General features: G+C 40.9%; 1 protein-coding gene and 1 long non-coding RNA gene across 2 annotated transcripts; one reads left to right on the top strand and one right to left on the bottom strand.

Moving 5' to 3' along the window:
• Window positions 1-735: 735 nt before the first annotated feature.
• Window positions 736-6,052, bottom strand: klf11a (Kruppel-like factor 11a). Its single transcript, XM_041188594.1, has 4 exons — window positions 5,811-6,052; window positions 4,355-4,612; window positions 3,138-4,101; window positions 736-1,424 (listed from the first exon to the last, which is right to left on the bottom strand). The coding sequence occupies exons 1-4, from the start codon at window positions 5,859-5,861 to the stop codon at window positions 1,120-1,122; spliced, it is 1,578 nt and encodes a 525-aa protein (XP_041044528.1). The 5' UTR covers window positions 5,862-6,052; the 3' UTR covers window positions 736-1,119.
• A 213-nt stretch (window positions 6,053-6,265) lies between these two features.
• LOC121277663 lies at window positions 6,266-9,545 on the top strand. The gene is made up of 2 exons (XR_005942960.1): window positions 6,266-8,972; window positions 9,062-9,545. It is a non-coding gene; the product is annotated as an uncharacterized LOC121277663 (long non-coding RNA).
• The last annotated feature ends 8,333 nt before the right edge of the window (window positions 9,546-17,878 follow it).

The following is a 17,878-nucleotide window of genomic DNA, read 5'->3' as shown; positions in this document are numbered from 1 at the left end:
TCCCTCCAGCACGGCTTCCATCAGTCTGGATCCCTCTTTTTACCTTGGTAGCTTGGTATTCAATTGGCAAAAATTTTTATCGTAGCAATCTTTTTGTGCAGCTCCCTTAAAAGAAGCAGCCTGCCTTTAAGAAAGAGCAGGGTGACTGTGCCCACAAGGTCTGCAGCAACACTGTCTGGCCCTCCTACTGTGTGAAGAACTCGTTGGCTGTATTGAAGACAGAGAATGCTGGGTGCACAGGAACCACTGCCAAAATCATTCAGATGAGGTGGGTTGATGAATTTTACTTCTTACCCACTTCAATATGAACGGACATATGAAGTTTGTGTCTGAGATGTTTTAGACAGATGTTCACTGAATTCTTGTTTTGATTACTGTCGTTTTTGTTTTAAATGGATGCTTCATGCAGCTACATGCAATTTGCCAACATATGGTCATGCTGAAAACAGCATGTATAATTGTAAATGCTGGGCATCTAAAATAAGGTGCATAAGTCTACATTTAATGTCACTCAGACAGTGCATGGTGAATTTACAAAACTTTGCACTTTCAAGTGTACAACTTAGTAATTTCAATTCATAGCCTGTTAATTGTCGATTTCAGTAGGCTAGAGATTAAAAAGAGATTGCTCAAACTTTTGCTTCAAAACCCCACTTCTGCCGGCAAAACAAGTCATTGTTCTTCCTGTATTGGGAGAAAACACAATAATAAAATTCCAATATTTTTCATCTGTTATACATGAAAATTGTTTTATTAAATAGAGCAAGTATACAATGTGCATAGCAAATACTATTTACATTACAATTAAAGGTTTACAATATGATGATAGCTTTCCATGCTGAACACTGGTAGAATTTCACTGCTACAAATGAAAGGAAAATTCCACCCTTAGGCTTATCAGATTTTCAGGTCCAGCTAGTTTACAAATGTATCTTGTCACTACTCACATACATAGGAAAGAGAAATGAATTCATACTTGAGAATCCAGTAAAAACATGCAGCATTCAGAATTGCTTTAAAAGTCCATCAGACAACAGCTGCTTGTTCAGTCCCTACTGACAATTTAGTCAGTTTTAATTTTCTGACAACATAGTGCAAATTCTCTGTAGGTTATCTCATTTAGGCGGATGTTGGTGGAGAAATCAATACACTTGTCATGGGGATGGCAGGATTCCTGACAGAAGGTGTCGATGCAGCAATTTTATTCAGTTTGTTAACCTCAGCCTGCCAATTGGGTACTTTCTTTGTAGTCATATGACGACGAGCATGTTTGGTGAGGTGGTCACTGCGCATGAAGCGTCGATCACAAACAGGGCATTTGAACTTCTTCTCTCCGGTGTGAGTCCTGCGGTGTCGCGAAAGCTCATCTGAGCGTGCAAACTTTTTGTCACACCCTTCCCAATTACAGTTAAATGGTTTCTCGCCTGTGAAGAGAAAAATCATTAGTGCACAATTCACCTGAATTTTTGTAAGTGATAGAGTTCCTCCAGATCTGGCAGGCCTCTGGAAATCAACATTAAAAGCATGAGTAACTTTCATCATTATAGGAGGAAATTATAAAATGTTTATTGGTGTTTTTCTTAAACTGGTTGTCTATATAAATAAATATCTAACTTGGTCAGAAATAAAAACAGTGACTGCAACCAATGAAAAATTAGATGTTTAATATTGTAGTCTTTCAGGTAGTTGCTTTTTGTTTGTATACATCTGAAAATAAATATTGGTTCAAAGAAACTATCTAACCATCAATAAAGTCTAGGAACATGGGCGCAAGCGTAGACCATTTGGCCCTTCGGGCCTGCTCTACGATTCAGCAAGACATGGCTGCTCTGGTTGTGGTATTAACTCCACTTTTCTGTTTGAACCCCTCCAAAACCCATGACTCCCTTGTCCATCAAAAATTTGTCTAACTCTACCTTTAATAAATTCAATGGCCTAGCCTCCACTGCTTTTTGGGAAAGAAAATTCCACATACTAACAACCCTCTGACAGAAATAATTCATCCTCATCTCAGTCTCAAATGATAGACCTCTTATTCTTAAACTGTGTCCTCTAGCTCTGGACTCTCCCAAGACTGGAAACATCCTCCTGGGATCTACGCTGTCAAGGTCCCTCAGGATCATTATATATAATGCACTTTTGTTTTCTTATACAAACCAGCGTAGGTGCTATTTTCTACATTTAAGGTGATGTGCAAAATATTAGATTTTTAATTATATTTGGATATTATCACTTAAAACTGATGTAATTTGCTTTTAAAATTTATTAATACAATGGAAGAAAGAACTGTATATTAAAAGAAATTGTAATAAAAATATACAGTCTTTCAAGTTAAATATGCACCATTTCATCATAAAATTGAAATTACATCAGAATATATTATAAATTGGCTCAGATCTCTCAGTCAGCTGTGAAGCAACAGCACTCGCTGATGACCTCAAAGAAAGCTGCCCAAAAAGATCTAGTGATCTCTGTAGCTTGGATTTCCTATTTCCTGATGCTGATTTGACTCAGGTCTAGGGGGTATCCAGTTGTCCAGCAACAATGGTGTCATCAAGCAGAGTAAGGCATCAATTATATTGAAAAATTCTTACAGATAGCAAACCAGAAATTAAAATGGACTGATTATTATTCAATTTTTTAAAGTTTTACAGAGAGTTAAAAAATTGGGATATAAATTGGAAATAAATTAGATGCTGAAATATAATTTTTTTAAAACTTTTGTTTAAAACCTTTGGTATTATTATAAGGTGTAAATTTGACATTCCACAAATATAAAATTAGATTTTCAGGGCCAGAGAGATTACTCAATAGTAATTATGACTTAGTGCGATGTTAAAGATTCTGTTAAACTTCAATCAACAAAACACAATTTCTCAGAGTGTTTTATTACAGCATAAAAGGGGAAGGTCACATCAGTTCAAATGATTTCTAAAGTTTGCTGTCTGCAAGGCCATTGACAGTGCGCTTTGTGAAGGAGCAGAGAATTAGTGACAGCAACTTCTGGATTTCCACATTTAACTGCACATATGCGGACACCAGAAGTTGCTTTCTGCTCCACTGTTGTGATGACAGGGAATTCTGACAGTTTTATAATCACAAAATTGGGGTCATTATTTGCTCAAATTAAAGTATACCTGTGTGAGTTCGGAGGTGTGCTTTTAAGTGAGAACTCTTGAAGTAGGTCTTCCTGCATCCAGTAAAGCTGCAAATATAATTGCGTCTTCTAGAGAAATCCATCTGCGGTACACAGTTTTGGCCTGACGAGACAAAGACTGGAGCTGGTGCAAGCGGCAATAACTTTGTGTTGCCAACTGTCATCACTGTCTGTTGACCTGGAGATGGTGGCGTGAGAGAGGGTTGGGGTAGCACAAACATCACAGCTCCTTGTGGCATGGATGTTCCCATCAAAAGAGGTTGAGAAACTGGAGTCACCTGGGTAACTGCAGGCTTTACACAGTTGGGCTGGGTTTGGATGAATGCCGAAATGACACCTCCCCCTCCTCCTCTTCCTCTTCCATTCACTGGGAACATCTGGCAAATAACTGGAGTGTTTGTCACAGGTATAGATGGTAAGCGTGCTGGTAAAGATCTGGCTAATTTTTGATGTTCAGTATCAACTTTATCTGGTGCACAAGGCAGTGCTAAGGAGGGCACCGCTTGCTGTTGGTCCTTGGTAACTAGGCTGGTGCAATTCTGCTGCAAAAAGCATTTACTTGCAAAATCTGTAGAAGTGCGCATGTCCTTAGCATGCTTACATTGGCTTGATACTTTTCCTTTCATCTCTGTCCTAAGATTTTGACTACTTGAGTCCAGTCTTTCAATCAGCGGTGAAGGAATGTGGTTGCAGGGAGAGTTATCAGCAGTGTGACGGATGACACTAGTGGCCACTGACCTGCAGTGATGAGCAACACTAGGTTCAGCTGAAAGAGGCTTCTCACATGAAAACTCCTGAATGTTCACTGCGATAGGCTTTGTGGTCATGGTGTTCACTGTGTAGACTCCAGTGTTTACAGTGACCGCTGTTGGCTTTGCGTAAGTAAGTTGTGGCACCAGGGCAGCATTACCTGATTCACCAGGACTGTGTGGTGGAGTCATACACTGTAAAGACAAAAGAAACTTTAAGCTGAGTTTGAAATTGGAACAAGATCAATGATGCTTTTTCCTCAACTATCACGGACACAATTTTTTTCTTATTCTTTTGTGACCTTTGATCCTAAATACATTACACCAACACATACAATTACAAAGCAAGTTTACAAGTTCATGAATTTCAATTGTTGCCAAGACTAACATATTTGTCTTTGACTCCATTGTTACCAATAGGAATCACTTAGAAAAACTGCATACTTACAAGTAAAGACAATGAGTGGTAGTCCCTCTGCAACATTGGGGGAACAGATTCATAGTGCACAGAATCTGTGTCTGAAGCAGGTGTCAGTGGTCGAATTTTTAAGAGATCCCCTTTTTGGGTCCTTTGACCCCAGGAACTCATACAAACAAGAGCCTCCACAGCTTCAATATCATTCTGTTCCAATGTACTGCCAGAGGATCTTTCACTGTCGTGACGCTTCCTTTCTAATATCGACTCATAAATGCCCATGATCTCAACCTGGAAACAAAAACAATCTCAATTTTAAAATAAAAATTAATTTGAACTTTCAGTCCATTTTGATGCACCTTAAATTTAGGAAAGTATTATCATTTTTGCATCCATTGCTGGCAAATGTGCAATTACAAGAAGATGCAGAAATGATAATAGTAATAGTAATACTAATAATAGGGCTTTTAACATAGAAGAAAATCCCAAGGCGTTTCTGAGAAGTGGAGTTTAGATCTCCCTCTCCCTCCCCTCCCCTCCCTCCACCTCCTTCCACAAATTGTCAGAAAATTGGCAGAAAGGGTTTATGATAGTGAATGTAAATTGCAGTCATAAACGTCAGAATAATCTCAAACTGCAATGCAGAAAAATTAGGTGCACAGTTTTAGAAAAGAGTAAAATAGGAATTTTGATTTATTTTCAGACCTAACTTTAAAATAGACCATTACGTTTTGGTTGCATTAGTTGATTATTCAGATTCTCAGCTAACATACATTTAAAACACCACCTCAGACCAAACGTGATAGTGCCAATATAGTGGGTCTGGCAACATTCAGTAAGAGGCATCGGGGGGGGGGTGGCTGGATTCAGTGATCCTCCCACTCCAAATATAGAATCGTGTTACGTCATCGACTAAGCAGCCATGTGAAGTCTGCGTGTCTCCGAAGCTTCTACCAGGAAGTCCCCTCCTACAACATCTCTTTGTCCAAGAAAACAAACTCAGTGACTGATCTAGCTTCATATGAAATCCAACTTCCAGACGATATCACGACATCACTCTGATCTGAATGGAAAACTGAAAGTGTTTTTATCAGGGAAAATTCTGCGTGATGCTAAAATTATTTCAATTTGTATCAATGCTTCGTTGTACATTCAAATCCGCAAAAGGTCTTATTCTCGAGCATGGGATGAATAATGTTTGCACCATGTTTAAGAAGGGCTAATTGTAACAAACGGATTTGTCGTTCCCACGGATTAATACAATATTGTCCACATTACACCATCTATACTTATTAACCCCAAACAGCAGTCCTTTTGCCACTATTGCAATCAACGCCTTTCCTTTTTTTCCCTAGCGGTTGAAAATCTTCCTTAAAACGCACCCTCAGGTATATTAGCTAGCTGAAAGACACAGGATTCTTAGAACCGTAAATGAGCACTGTTCATTTCATTATTTTATACATTCATTGCTGCACATTAATGTACTTACATTGCGTGGATCTTCCATTTCTGCAGCTTGACATGGAGAATTACACCGCATCTTTTGATGAAAAAGGAAAAAAATCCCCAATCGAAACAATTATAACACTGGTGCGGGGAGGGGGGGAGTGGTGGAGAAGGGCAGAAGGGAGTGGGAGCTCACAAATGGGAGCAACAGAAATAACAGATTTTCTGCGGGGTGGACATAACGACCCAGTTGCAACACACACAGAACAACAAAAAATTACATTACAGCTGGCGGCTGTGAAGCTTCCACCAATGGGAGACAAAGGTGTAGCCAGCGCTGGCCAATCGGGGCGCAGTGAGCGCGTGATCAGGGGCTGATCGCTGGCGTGGCCCCGCACCGTCACCAGCGTGATTGGCGGGGAGGCTGCGGCTGGCCACTCCCACCCCCGCCCTCGCCCTGCGCTCAACCAGGTCCGCCCACATGCAGAGTCACCCGTGTCAGTGTGAACTGACTGAACTCAGCGCTGGAAACTAGGGGAAAGGTTAGGTCGCGCCGGGCTGTGTTCACCCACCGCCGCTGCTGCTGCTGTTGCTGTTGCTGTTGCAGCAGCTGTTATGTCAACATCAAGAGGTCTAAGGAGGAGAGGGGGGGAGGAAGATACCCACCCATCTGGAAACTGTTTTTCTCTGAAAGGATGAAGTCAGCATTTTGGTTTCTTCTTGGCTTTTGAAAATGCAACTTCATCTCTGTTACTTGAAGGAGCTGACCTGTACAAAATGGAAAGAAAATGTAAACACTTATTTCCTATTCAACCCAAGGCTGACTTTATTATTATTTTTTTAATTAACAAATTCTCGCCGGAGGAATTATGTTCCTTTGGAAAACTTGCACGAATGCCTCGGAATATGGACTAAAACAGAAAATGCTGAAGAAACGGACTGGAAACGTTAACTCTTGTTTCTCTTTCCACAGATGCTGCCAGACCTGCTGGGCTTTTCCAGCATTTTCTGTTTTTATTTCAGATTTCCAGCACGCGAAGTATTTAGCTTTCATGGACGTATGCCTAATTGCTACCCTGTAAAGGTTCCCGGATTATTTGCTTTGCTTTCTCCTCTCCGCTGCCCCATTTTCCATGCACTGTTCTACAAATCTTGACAAGCTAGGTGAGACAGAAAGCCATCTCCACCCTTTCGTCCCAGGGCACAGTGATTTGACTTGATCGAAGTTTTCATGCTGTTAAAGGGGAACTGGCCGGGCTGCTAGAGAGAAACCCATTTCACTTGGTGGAGGACTCAAGGGCAACAGGATCTAGTCTAAAAATTAGATCAAGGCGTAGGAGTGAAGTTAGGAAACATACAAAGGGTGATAGAAATTTGAAACTGTCAAATGATTCACAGAATCTGTCTGCACCAGCTCTCCAAATGAGTAAGTCACCTAGTGCCATTCCCCCGCCTCCTCCCTGTGACCCAGCACTTTCTTCCTTTATAGGTAACAATCTAATTCCCCTTTCGAATGCCTCGATTGAACCTGCTTCCATCATACTCTCAGGCAGTGCATTCCAGACCCCGACCTCTCACTGTGTGGAAAAGTGTTTCCTCGTGTCGCTTTTGCTTCTTTTTCCAATTACTTTAAACCTGTGCCCTCTCGTTCTCAAACCTTTCACAAGTGGGAACAGTTTCTCCCTGTCTGCCCTGCCCAGAACCCTCATGGCTTTGAATACCTCTATCAAATCTCCTCTCAGGCTTCTCCAAGGATAACAATCCCAGCTTCTCCAATCTATCTTTGTAACTGAAGTTCCTCATCCCTGGAACCATTTTCATTCATCTTTTCTGCATTCCCTCAATGCCTTACAACTTTCCTAATGTGTGGCACCCAGAACTGGATGCAATACTCCAGCTTAGGCCTAACTCATGTTTTATACCAGTTCAACAGGACCTCCTCATTCTTGTACTCTATGCCCCTATTAATAAAGCCTAGGATACTGTATGGTTTATTGACTGCTCTTCCAACTTGCTCTGACACTGTCAATGACTTATGCACAAATACACCCTGTTTTCTCTGTTCCTGCACCCCTTTAGAGCTGTATCCTTTATATTGTTTCTCCTTGTTCTACCAAATTAAATCACTTTGCACTTCTTTGTGTTGAACTTCACCTGCTACTTGTCCACCCATTCTATCAACTTGTCTATGTCCTTTTGAAGTTCTACACTATCCTCCTCATGTTTTGGAAGTTTCTTTTCATCCACAAATTTTGAAATTGTGCCCTGTACACCAAGATCTAAGTTATTAGTATATATCAGGAAGAGCAAGGGTCCCAAAACTAACTCCTGGGGAACTCCACTACAAGCCTTCCTCTAGTCTGAAAAATATCCATTAACAATGACTGTTTCCTGTCACTCAGCCAATTTCGTATTCATGTCGCTACTTTCCTTTTATTCCATGAGCTATAACTTTGCTCACAAGTCTGTTGTGTGGTACTTTATCAACAGCACATCACAATTACTCTTATCAACCCTCTCCGGTTAGCTCTTCTTAAAGACTCCAGTAAATTAGTTAAACATGATTCTCTCTTAACAAATCCATGCTGGCTTTCCTTAATTAATCCACGTTTGTCCATGTTACTATTAATTTTGTCCTGAATTATTGTTTCTAGAAATTTCTCCACCACTGAAGTTAAACTGGCTGGCCTGTAATTGCTGGGCTTATCTTTACACCCTTTTTTGAACAAGGGTTTAACATTTGCAATTCTCCAGCCCTCTGGCATCATCCAGTCTAAAGAAGACTGGAAAATTATGGCCAGTACCTCTGCAATTTCCACTCACTTCCCTCAGTATCCTTGGATGCATCTCACCCAGTCCTGGTGCCTTATCAACTTTAAATACAAACAGCCTATTATCATGACAGCTGATTATAGCCATGAGTATGGACATATTGAACTGTTTAAGTAAGACATGTTTTTTCAGTAGGACCAACAGGCAAAAACTGGCTGTGTCAGTAAAGTAACCACTTGCTGGAAAATTCCTATGTGGATTACACTTGACCAACTAGTCCAGAGAATGGAATGTCGCACCTAAAAAGGGGCCAAGGCCTCCTTCAGACAGAGACACTTCAAAGGAAAAGATGCAATGCAAAAACTGAACTTAAATCTCCTGTGGTTGTGGAGATAATGAAGGCTGAATACCATTTTAGCAGAAACTATCACATGTGAGTTATATTCCAGACCGTGGACATTATGTGAGTTGAAAAGAAAGCAGATCTGAGTGAAAGACATGTTTGTTTTTTTTCCCTTCCAGGAATACACAAGAGAAGGGAAAAAAACACAAAAAAGCCAACAAAAATCCTGGTTACATGTGTTAGCTTTGGTGTTCCAGGCTTGGTGTGCAAGGGTGTGCTGTGAGGGTCACAGCTGAAGAACATCAACTAGGCATCCCTACGCTTGCAGGTAGAAAGGTCCTCTCTGATTGCTGGAAATAAGTCACAAGACAGCAAAGGCACAGTCAAAAAGGAAACAGGACAACTCCTTTCAGCTAACCTGCAGAACCAAGAATCTCGAAATCAGCTGCTCAACTACCAAAGTCAGCTCTACCGGAATCATCCAACTTAACTGCTGCAACGCTTCATCATCTACTCCTCACAGACTGGCCAAAGACTGATTCGTATATCTTTTTAACTTTTATTTCTGGACTCACTTCTCATTTTTAATCTGTGTATATGTGTGTTACATTTTTATTTATTTTTCTTACAATTTAGTAACTAATAAACTCGCTCTTTCTTTAACTAAATAAGGCCTGGTTAAATTGGCCTTTTAAATATACATATATTTGGACTGGGAATAGGTATCCACGAGGGAAGGGATCCTTTTTGAATTACTCTTGTTGAGACTAACCAAGAGAGTTGAATAAAGGAAGGGAGCCAGTTTATTCTTCCTCACTCGGGAGCATAACAAATTGGGGGAACCTCACCAGGGAACTGGTTGTAACACTATCTAATACCCCACCCCTACCTTGTCAATTATAAACCTCTCTAGTGTATTAATTACTTTCTTTTGCCATTGCCTCAGGAGCATCTTCTTCCTTGGTAGAGACAGATGCAAAGTTTTCATTTAATACTCAACTATGCCCCCTCTCTTCATTCGCAAGTCCCCTTTTTTGGTCCCTAATCGGCCCTACTCCTTTTACCACCCTTTTACTATTTTTATGCTTATAGAAGACTCTGGAATTCCTTTTTATGTTAGCTGCCAGTCTCTTTTCATACTCTCTCTTTGCTTCTCTTATTTGCTTTTTCATTTCCCTTCTGAACCTTTCATATTCAGTCTGGTTCTTCAAAGTATCATCCACCTGACATCTGTCATAAGCATACTTTTCCTTCTTCATTTTAATCTCTGTCTTGTTTGTCATCTAGGGAGGTCTGGATTTGTTTGCTCTACCTTTCCCCTTTGTGGGAATATGCCAGGGCTGTTCCCAAACTATTTCTTCTTTAAAGATAGCCCATTGATCAGCTACTGTTTTGCCTGCCAATCTTCGGTTCCAAGTTAGTCGGCCCAGATTCATTCTTACTCCATTGACGTTGGCTTTCTCCTTACTCCAGTTTGTTCTTTGTCCTTTCTCAGAGCCAATCTAAACCTTATGATATAACGATCACTGTCCCTTAAGTGTTCTTCTTCCGACACTTGATCTACTTGGCCCACCTCATTCTCAAGAACCAGGTTCAGCAGTGCCTCCTTTTTCATTATACTGGAAACATACTGGAGAAAAATTTCCTAACACGCTTTTGGAACTCTTGACCCTCTGCCCTTTACCTCTATTCCAATCTATATTCAGATAATTAAATACCCCATTATAATTATTGCACCCCTCTGTAATTTCCCTGCAGATTTGTTCCTCAATATCTTTCTCATTAGTTGGTGGCCTTTGGACTACACCAAGCAATGTAATTGTACATTTTTTGTTCCTTAGCTCTAGCCAAATATATTCTGTTCTTGACCTCTCTGGGACATCCTTTCAGACCAGCCTGCAATGTTCTCCTTAATCAATACTGACACCCCTACCGCTTTCCTTCCTTTCTTATCTTTCCTGAGCAGCTCGTATCCAGGAATATTTAACACTGAGTCCTGCCCTTCTTTCAGCCAGGTCTCTCTTATGGCCAAAATATCATATTTCAACATGGCAATCCTGGCCAGTAACTCACCAATCTTATTTACTACACTCTGCATTCACATGCATGCACAGTAACCCTCATTACTAATTTTAAACCTGAGACTAATAGATTTGTTAACCAAAGGTTGACATGGGGCAACATGGATATTTTAGGGTGACCATACTTCCTGAATCAAATTCAGGGACAATTGCCCAACATGTGCTCATACAGTCTGAGGCTGCAGAGCAAGCTCTGAGCTGTTTCCAGGAAATCTATACGCATGGCTCCAGTTGCTGCTCATTAGTCTGGTTACAAACAGCCTCTGTAACTCGGCTATTTTGGTCTGGCTTCCTTTTCTCTTCAACCAAATTCTGCAGGAAAACTGCACAAAATTTGGGGAGTGTCTGGGGTTGGTGGGGTGTTGGTGGTGGAGGTGAGGGTGGAGGTGCAGAAGATGCATACATGTCACAGAGTGTGATCTCTACATAAGTTAAAGTCCCTCAGTGAGTAAACCCCTTGTACTGGTCAAAAACAGGAGATTCACATCCTTCCCACCAGTCAGAACCCACCTTGCCGCACACCCACTTAATTGATCAGCTGAAGGGCAGCGCGGGGGCTCCTGATTTAAACTCACCCGGCCATTAATAGTTATGGCATTCATTTGTGGATGATTTTTGTGAAGTGGGATCTCTTCCATGGGCATTGTTTGCACAAAATTGCAGTACCTCATCTGGGAACAGTCCCTGGAAAATTGAGGTGTTTGGTCACCTTACGAAGGATATAAGGAATTAAGTCACAAATCATGCATGTCTCATTGAATGGCAGAATAGCCTTGAGAGGCTGAAAGATCTATTTCTGCTCCTATGTGCCCATGTTTAGCATGCCACTCACTAAACACTCCTTCATCTCTTGGGGATTTGGTAATGTATCAAGTGACACTCGACATCGAAACATTAAAGGTCCAAAGAAGACAAAGACTTTATTCTACCAGTATGCATATGGGGATACAACTCAGGAGAGACTGTTCAACGAACAAAGTTTGCTTTACATAATTATACACTTTACAATTGTGCTTGTTACTCAGGTGTCCAGTCTGTCACATGACCACAAACAATACTAGACAATTACAGTATCGAAACAAAACAGAAAATGCTGGAAAAACTCAGCAGGTCTAACTGCATCTGTGGAGAGAAAAAAACAGAATTAACGTTTTGAGTCCGTATGACTCTTCTTCAGAGATAAAAAGAAGTAAAAATGTGATGAAATTTATATTGTTTAAGGGGGGGTGGAGCAGGTGAAGCTGGATAGAAGACCAGTGATAGGTGGAGGCATTGGAGAGATTGCCAGCGATGTCATGGACTAAAGGACAAAGGGGTGTTAATGGTAGTGGTATTGGCTAAAAGAGGTGCTGATGGTAGTATTAAGGTCAGAAAGCAGAATGCGATAATAGCAGGACAAGGGTAAGCACCCTTGTCCTGCTATTATCACATTCTGCTTTCTGACCTTAATTCCACCCTTACACTAAGCTCTCAGTTCCCAGCCTGCTGTGTACCTACATACCCTTCCAAACACCTGTCTAGTTGTCTTAATTACTTTCTGTGCTTATGTAATCCTACTGAGGACAAATTATTGTGCAATACCAGGGTAGAGGAGTCGCACAGGGCAAGGGACTATATTGTTTCATAAGCTCTCATCTGCTGAAAAAGCTGCTATGGATAAACTGGTGTTAGAGGATGTATTTGTTTATAATTGGATGACCTATCTCTTCCTCATAATTAATAACACTCTTGAAACATAAATGGCAAGCATTTACATAACTAACATTATACTACTTATAATCCCAATGAGGACTGCAGGAGGGAATACCAGGAGCAGCACCAGGCAAACCTAAAAATAAGGTGCCAACTCAATGAATGCATGCGTGCCAAAAAGCAGAAGAAGTGTTTGATGGGACAGAGCTAAGCGATCCTACAACCACTGAATCAGATCTAAGTTTTGCAGCCCTCCCCCATCTTGAATGGTGGTGGGCAATTAAACACTAACCAGCAGAGGAAGCTCCACAAGTATCCCCATCCTCAATGGTGGGGGATCCCAGCACATCAGTGCAAAAGACATGACTGAAGCATTTGCAAACATCTTCAGCCAGAAGGGCTGAGTGGATGATCCATCTCAGCCTCCTCCTAAGGTCCCCAGCATCACAGATGACAGTTTTCAGTCAATTCAATTCATTCCACATGATACCAAGAAATGCCTGGAGGTACTGGATACTGCTAAATCTATGGGCCCTGACAACATCCCGGCAGTAGAGTTAAGAATTTTCTTCCAGGACTAGCCGTGACCCTAGCCAAGCTGTTCCTGTACAGCTACAACATTGACATCTACAACATTGACATCTACCTGACAAGGTGGAAAATTGCCCAGGTATGTCCTGTCCAGAAAAAAGCAGGCCAAAGCCAATCTGACCCTAATGAAGCTACATGCTTGAACCAGTTGCACAACTGGAAAGCTCCACCCCTAAGATTACCCACACTTTGGGCTGATTCATCTGTACAGTCACATGATGCCCAAAACAGTGTGAAAGGTTTAATTACAATCACTACATTCCTCCCCCTTTAACTTTGTTTTACATCTCTTATTTACAAGAATATCTTAAACCATAACATATACAAATGTACACAGTTCATGCAATTATAGATTAAATCTCTGAGGTGGTTTTCTGATTCAGGTGGAGCGACGTAGCTCTACAACTTGAGATTCTACCACTGGATCAACTTGACCAGGAACTGCGCCATCAGGGACATCCTTAGACAATGGCAGTTCAGAATTATTTATTTCAACAGATACATCAGGTATGTCTATTCTATGTTGATCTGGCATCACAGGGGTCAAAGGTTCGTCTTCAATTTCAGGTGGAGTAACTGGTTGTTGGAGTGTCTCTCTATTTCTTAGACGATCCACGTTTCCTAACAATCTTGTTTTCCACTTCCACTTGGTATGACCAAGGCCCTGGTTCAGAGGCAATTATACCAGGAACCCATCTCGGTCAATTTCCAAAACTTCACACAAAAACTGTCTCTCCCACAGTAAATTTTCGAGCTTTACTGTGAATATCATGATTCACCTTCCAACTAACGTGGTTCTTCTCTACCTTCTTCTCTAAATTAGGGACTACCAGACTCAATCTTGTATGAAGGCAGCATTTCATTAATAATCCAGATGTGTTGAACCTATAGTTGCATGAGTAGTCGTGCGATAGTTAAGAAGAAATCGTGAAATTCATATTTCTAATGCTCCTTCGGATAATTTATTCATTCCTGTTTTAAAAGTTTGCACTGCTCTTTCTGCTAACCCATTGGATGAGGGATGATATGGGGCTGTTTTAATATGTTTAATTCCAGTTAAATTCATGAATCTCTGGAATTCTGTACTAGTGAAAGCAGTACCATTATCTGAAACAATGACTTCTGGTAGGCCATGTACACTAAAACATTGGCGCAGCTTTTCAATAGTTGCACATGATGTCAGTGATCTAACTTCATACACATCCATCCATTCAGAATGCACGTCGGAGATCAATAAAAACATGGTACCTAAAAATGGACCTACATAGTCTATATGTAGTCTAACCCAGGGTCAACCAGACCACTCCCACGAATGTAGTGGAGCTGAAATGGGCAACTTCTGTTGTTGCTGACATTGGAGGCAGCATTTAACAATTTTTCCTGTATCACTCTCTGCACCTGGCTGCCAGATATAGCTTCGCGCAAGAATCTTCATTTTTGAAATGCCTGGAAGCGCACTATGAAGCTCTGTCAAGACTGGTTCTCTTCCTTGTGAAGGGACAATGATTCTTTCTCCTCGCAATAAGATTCCATCTTGACAACTTAATTCAGCTTTATGGGCATAGAATGGTTTTGACTCTTCAGAGGCTTGTGCATCCGACCATCTTGCAATACCTGTTCTCAGACTCTTGATGAAATTGGATCCCGTTTGTCCAATTCTTTATCTGCTTTGCACAGACTGGTGAGGAGTCCAGGAAATTCAACACAAGTACAACTTCTTGTGGCACTGGAGCATGTGTAATGCTATCTGGCACAGGAAGATGACTGAGGGTGTCTGCATTTCCTATATGAACGCCTGGACAGTGTATAAAAGCTGTACTCATATGCCTACAAAATCAAAGCCTATCTTTGAATTCTAGCAAAAGCTATCAGCAGAATTGCTTTCTTCACTAAATAAACCCATAAGTGGTTTGTGATCTGATACTATGGTGAAATGTCGACCATGCAAATATTGATGGAATTTCTTTACTTCAAATATTACAGATAAGCCTTCTTTTTCCAGTTGTGAGTAACCCTTCTCGGCTGGAGACGTATCCTATTGGACTCTCGGAACCATCTTCCACCTTGTGTGACAAAACTGCTCCCACTTAGTAGGGAGATACATCACAGATTAATATTAATTCCTTTGATAGGTCATAGTGTAATAGCAGACATGATGAGTGTAAAAGCTTCTTGACTTTTATGTAGGCTTTGTCATGAACAACGCAGTTGGTAAAGAGGGGTTATTTTAAAAATCCCTGAGGGAAACTTTAAACAGCTGTCATACCAATCATTTTAAGAGTTATGTTTGAGATGCGACTCTAAATTCAGGAATCAGACCACTAGTTGTTGAGATTTTGTAATAAACTAAATTAAACATTTTATTAATTTATACAGGTTAAAAATATGGCTACAAATTACTACTATCATAACTTTTAACAAATTCCCAAACTAATTTCCATTAAGGCAACAGCAACTCATAGACTTAACCAAATACCAGGCAAGGCATTTTCACCTTATGAATTCAAAATGAGGTTCTTTTCACTGTGGAGCCTGTTGGAGGCTTGCAGCTGCCTTTTGATTTTATATTGCCTCTGCTCTGTACACCCAAAAACTACTGAAGTTATACCTACCAGCCCCATTGAATGTTAATTCTTATTGCATCAACAACCTCTTTGAACTCCACCTTTTAACAATGACACCCCTTTTTCTGAATTTTCAGAGCTTTCAGAATGGACTGTGCCCATAGCCCCTCTGATGAAACTAGATCAAACCAATCACATTTATGGAGGCTACAAATTAACTGTGAACAAGGCTGCTAAAGTAGACAAATATCCAAACCTGAGGATTGAAGATGTGTACACTAAAATGCAGAAGGGGCAAGTTTTTTACGCAGAGGGTAGTGAGTGTCTGGAATTCGCTGCCAGAGGAGGTGGTGGAAGCAGGTACGATGGTGGTGTTTAAGAGGCAGCTTGACAAATACATGAATAGGATGGGAATAGAGGAATATGGACCTCAGAAGTGCAAAATGTTTTAGTTGACGGGCAATATGATTGGCGCAGGCTTGGAGGGCCAAAGGGCTTGTTCCTGTGCTGTAATTTTCTTTGTTCTTTGTTCTTTGTTCTTTGAAAATCCTACACCAAACTGGACATAAGCCATGCTACCAACAGCTAAAGCTGGACAGCACATCTAGAGGGTACGTAACCACCAACACTTTAGCAGCCTTGTTCACAGTTAATTTGTAGTCTCCACAAATGCGAATGGTTTGACCTTGTTTCATCACATGAGCTATGGGCACGGTCCATTCTGAAAATTCAGAAAAAGGGTTTCATTGTTAAAAGGCGGAGTTCAAAGAGTTGGTGATACAATAAGAATTAACATTCAGTGGGGCTGGTAGGTATAACTTCAAAATTCTGAAACCAATTTTATTAATAATATAAACATATGGCTTGGTAGCTGCTAAAAAGGCATCAAGTTTTCACCCCACTTCTTGAACACTCTATTCAAAAAATGCAAGTGCACGCTATCTCTCTTCCATATCAAAACTAGTACCCATCAAAGCACCCAGACAAGCTGACTTTAATCCAATTAAGACAGACCCGCAGAGTAAACCTCTATTTTAAAAGAAAAATGTTTTCCTAAATATTATATACATTAATAGCTTCATGAGAGGTTTCTTCTTGTTGCATCTTCCATGACCATCTGTGGTTCTTCTTCATTAGACATAGAAACATAGAAACTAGGAGCAGGAGTAGGCCATTCAGCCCTTCGAGCCTGCTCCACCATTCATTATGATCATCCAATTCAACAGCCTGCTCCCGCTTTCTCCCCATACCCTTTGACCCCTTTCGCCCCAAGAGCTATATCTAACTCCTTCTTGAAAACATACAATGTTTTGGTCTCAACTACTTTCTTTGGTAACAAATTCCACAGGCTCACCACTCTCTGGGTGAAGAAATTGTCCTCATCTCAGTCCTAAATGGTCAACCCCATATCCTCAGACTGTGAACCCTGGTTCTGGACCCCCCATCGTCAGGAACATCCTTCCTGCATCTACCCTGTCTAGTCCTGTTAGAATTTTATAGGTTTCCATGAGATCCCCCCCTCATTCTTCTGAATTCCAGTGAATATGATCCTAATCGACTCAATCTCTCCTCACATGTCAGTCCCGCCATCCCAGGAATCAGTCGGGTAAACCTTTGCTGCATTAATAAGTGTAAAGGGGCTAACACTGTAGACAAATTGGGCAAGAAGAGACTGTAATACTTTACCATGCCCAAAAAAGACTTGAGTTCAGTGACACCGGTAGGAGGGGGCGTTTCCTTGATTGCCCTGACTTTCTCCTCTATTGGATGCCACCTCATGGGCATTCACTCGATGACCCAAGTAAGTGACTTCAGTCGTTTGGAAAGTACACTCCTCTTTTTTTCAATTGTACAGCAGCCTCCAAAAATCTCCTTAAAACCTCTTCTAGGCTGGCCAAATGTTTGGCTTTTGTTGATCCTGTGATCAGGACATCATCCAGGTACACTTCAACTTGGGGAAGTCTTTGTGGTAGGCTTTCCATGGTTCTTTGGAAAATCGCACAGACTGATGATAAAACAAAGGATAGGCATGTATATTAGTACAGGCCCTTGAGCGTGTTGGTGGTGA

This window comes from Carcharodon carcharias, chromosome 5 (assembly GCF_017639515.1).
Source record: "Carcharodon carcharias isolate sCarCar2 chromosome 5, sCarCar2.pri, whole genome shotgun sequence".
NCBI lineage: Eukaryota > Metazoa > Chordata > Chondrichthyes > Lamniformes > Lamnidae > Carcharodon > Carcharodon carcharias.
This window is presented reverse-complemented; position numbering and strand designations above follow the sequence as displayed.

Coding starts and splice junctions, on each gene's coding strand:
- klf11a (XM_041188594.1), bottom strand. CDS start 5,861: ATGCGGTGTAATTCTCCATGTCAAGCTGCAGAAATGGAAGATCCACGC. Junction 4,613..5,810: donor AAATGGAAGATCCACGCAAT/GTAAGTACATTA, acceptor TTTTGTTTCCAG/GTTGAGATCATGGGCATTTA. Junction 4,102..4,354: donor ACCACTCATTGTCTTTACTT/GTAAGTATGCAG, acceptor TTGTCTTTACAG/TGTATGACTCCACCACACAG.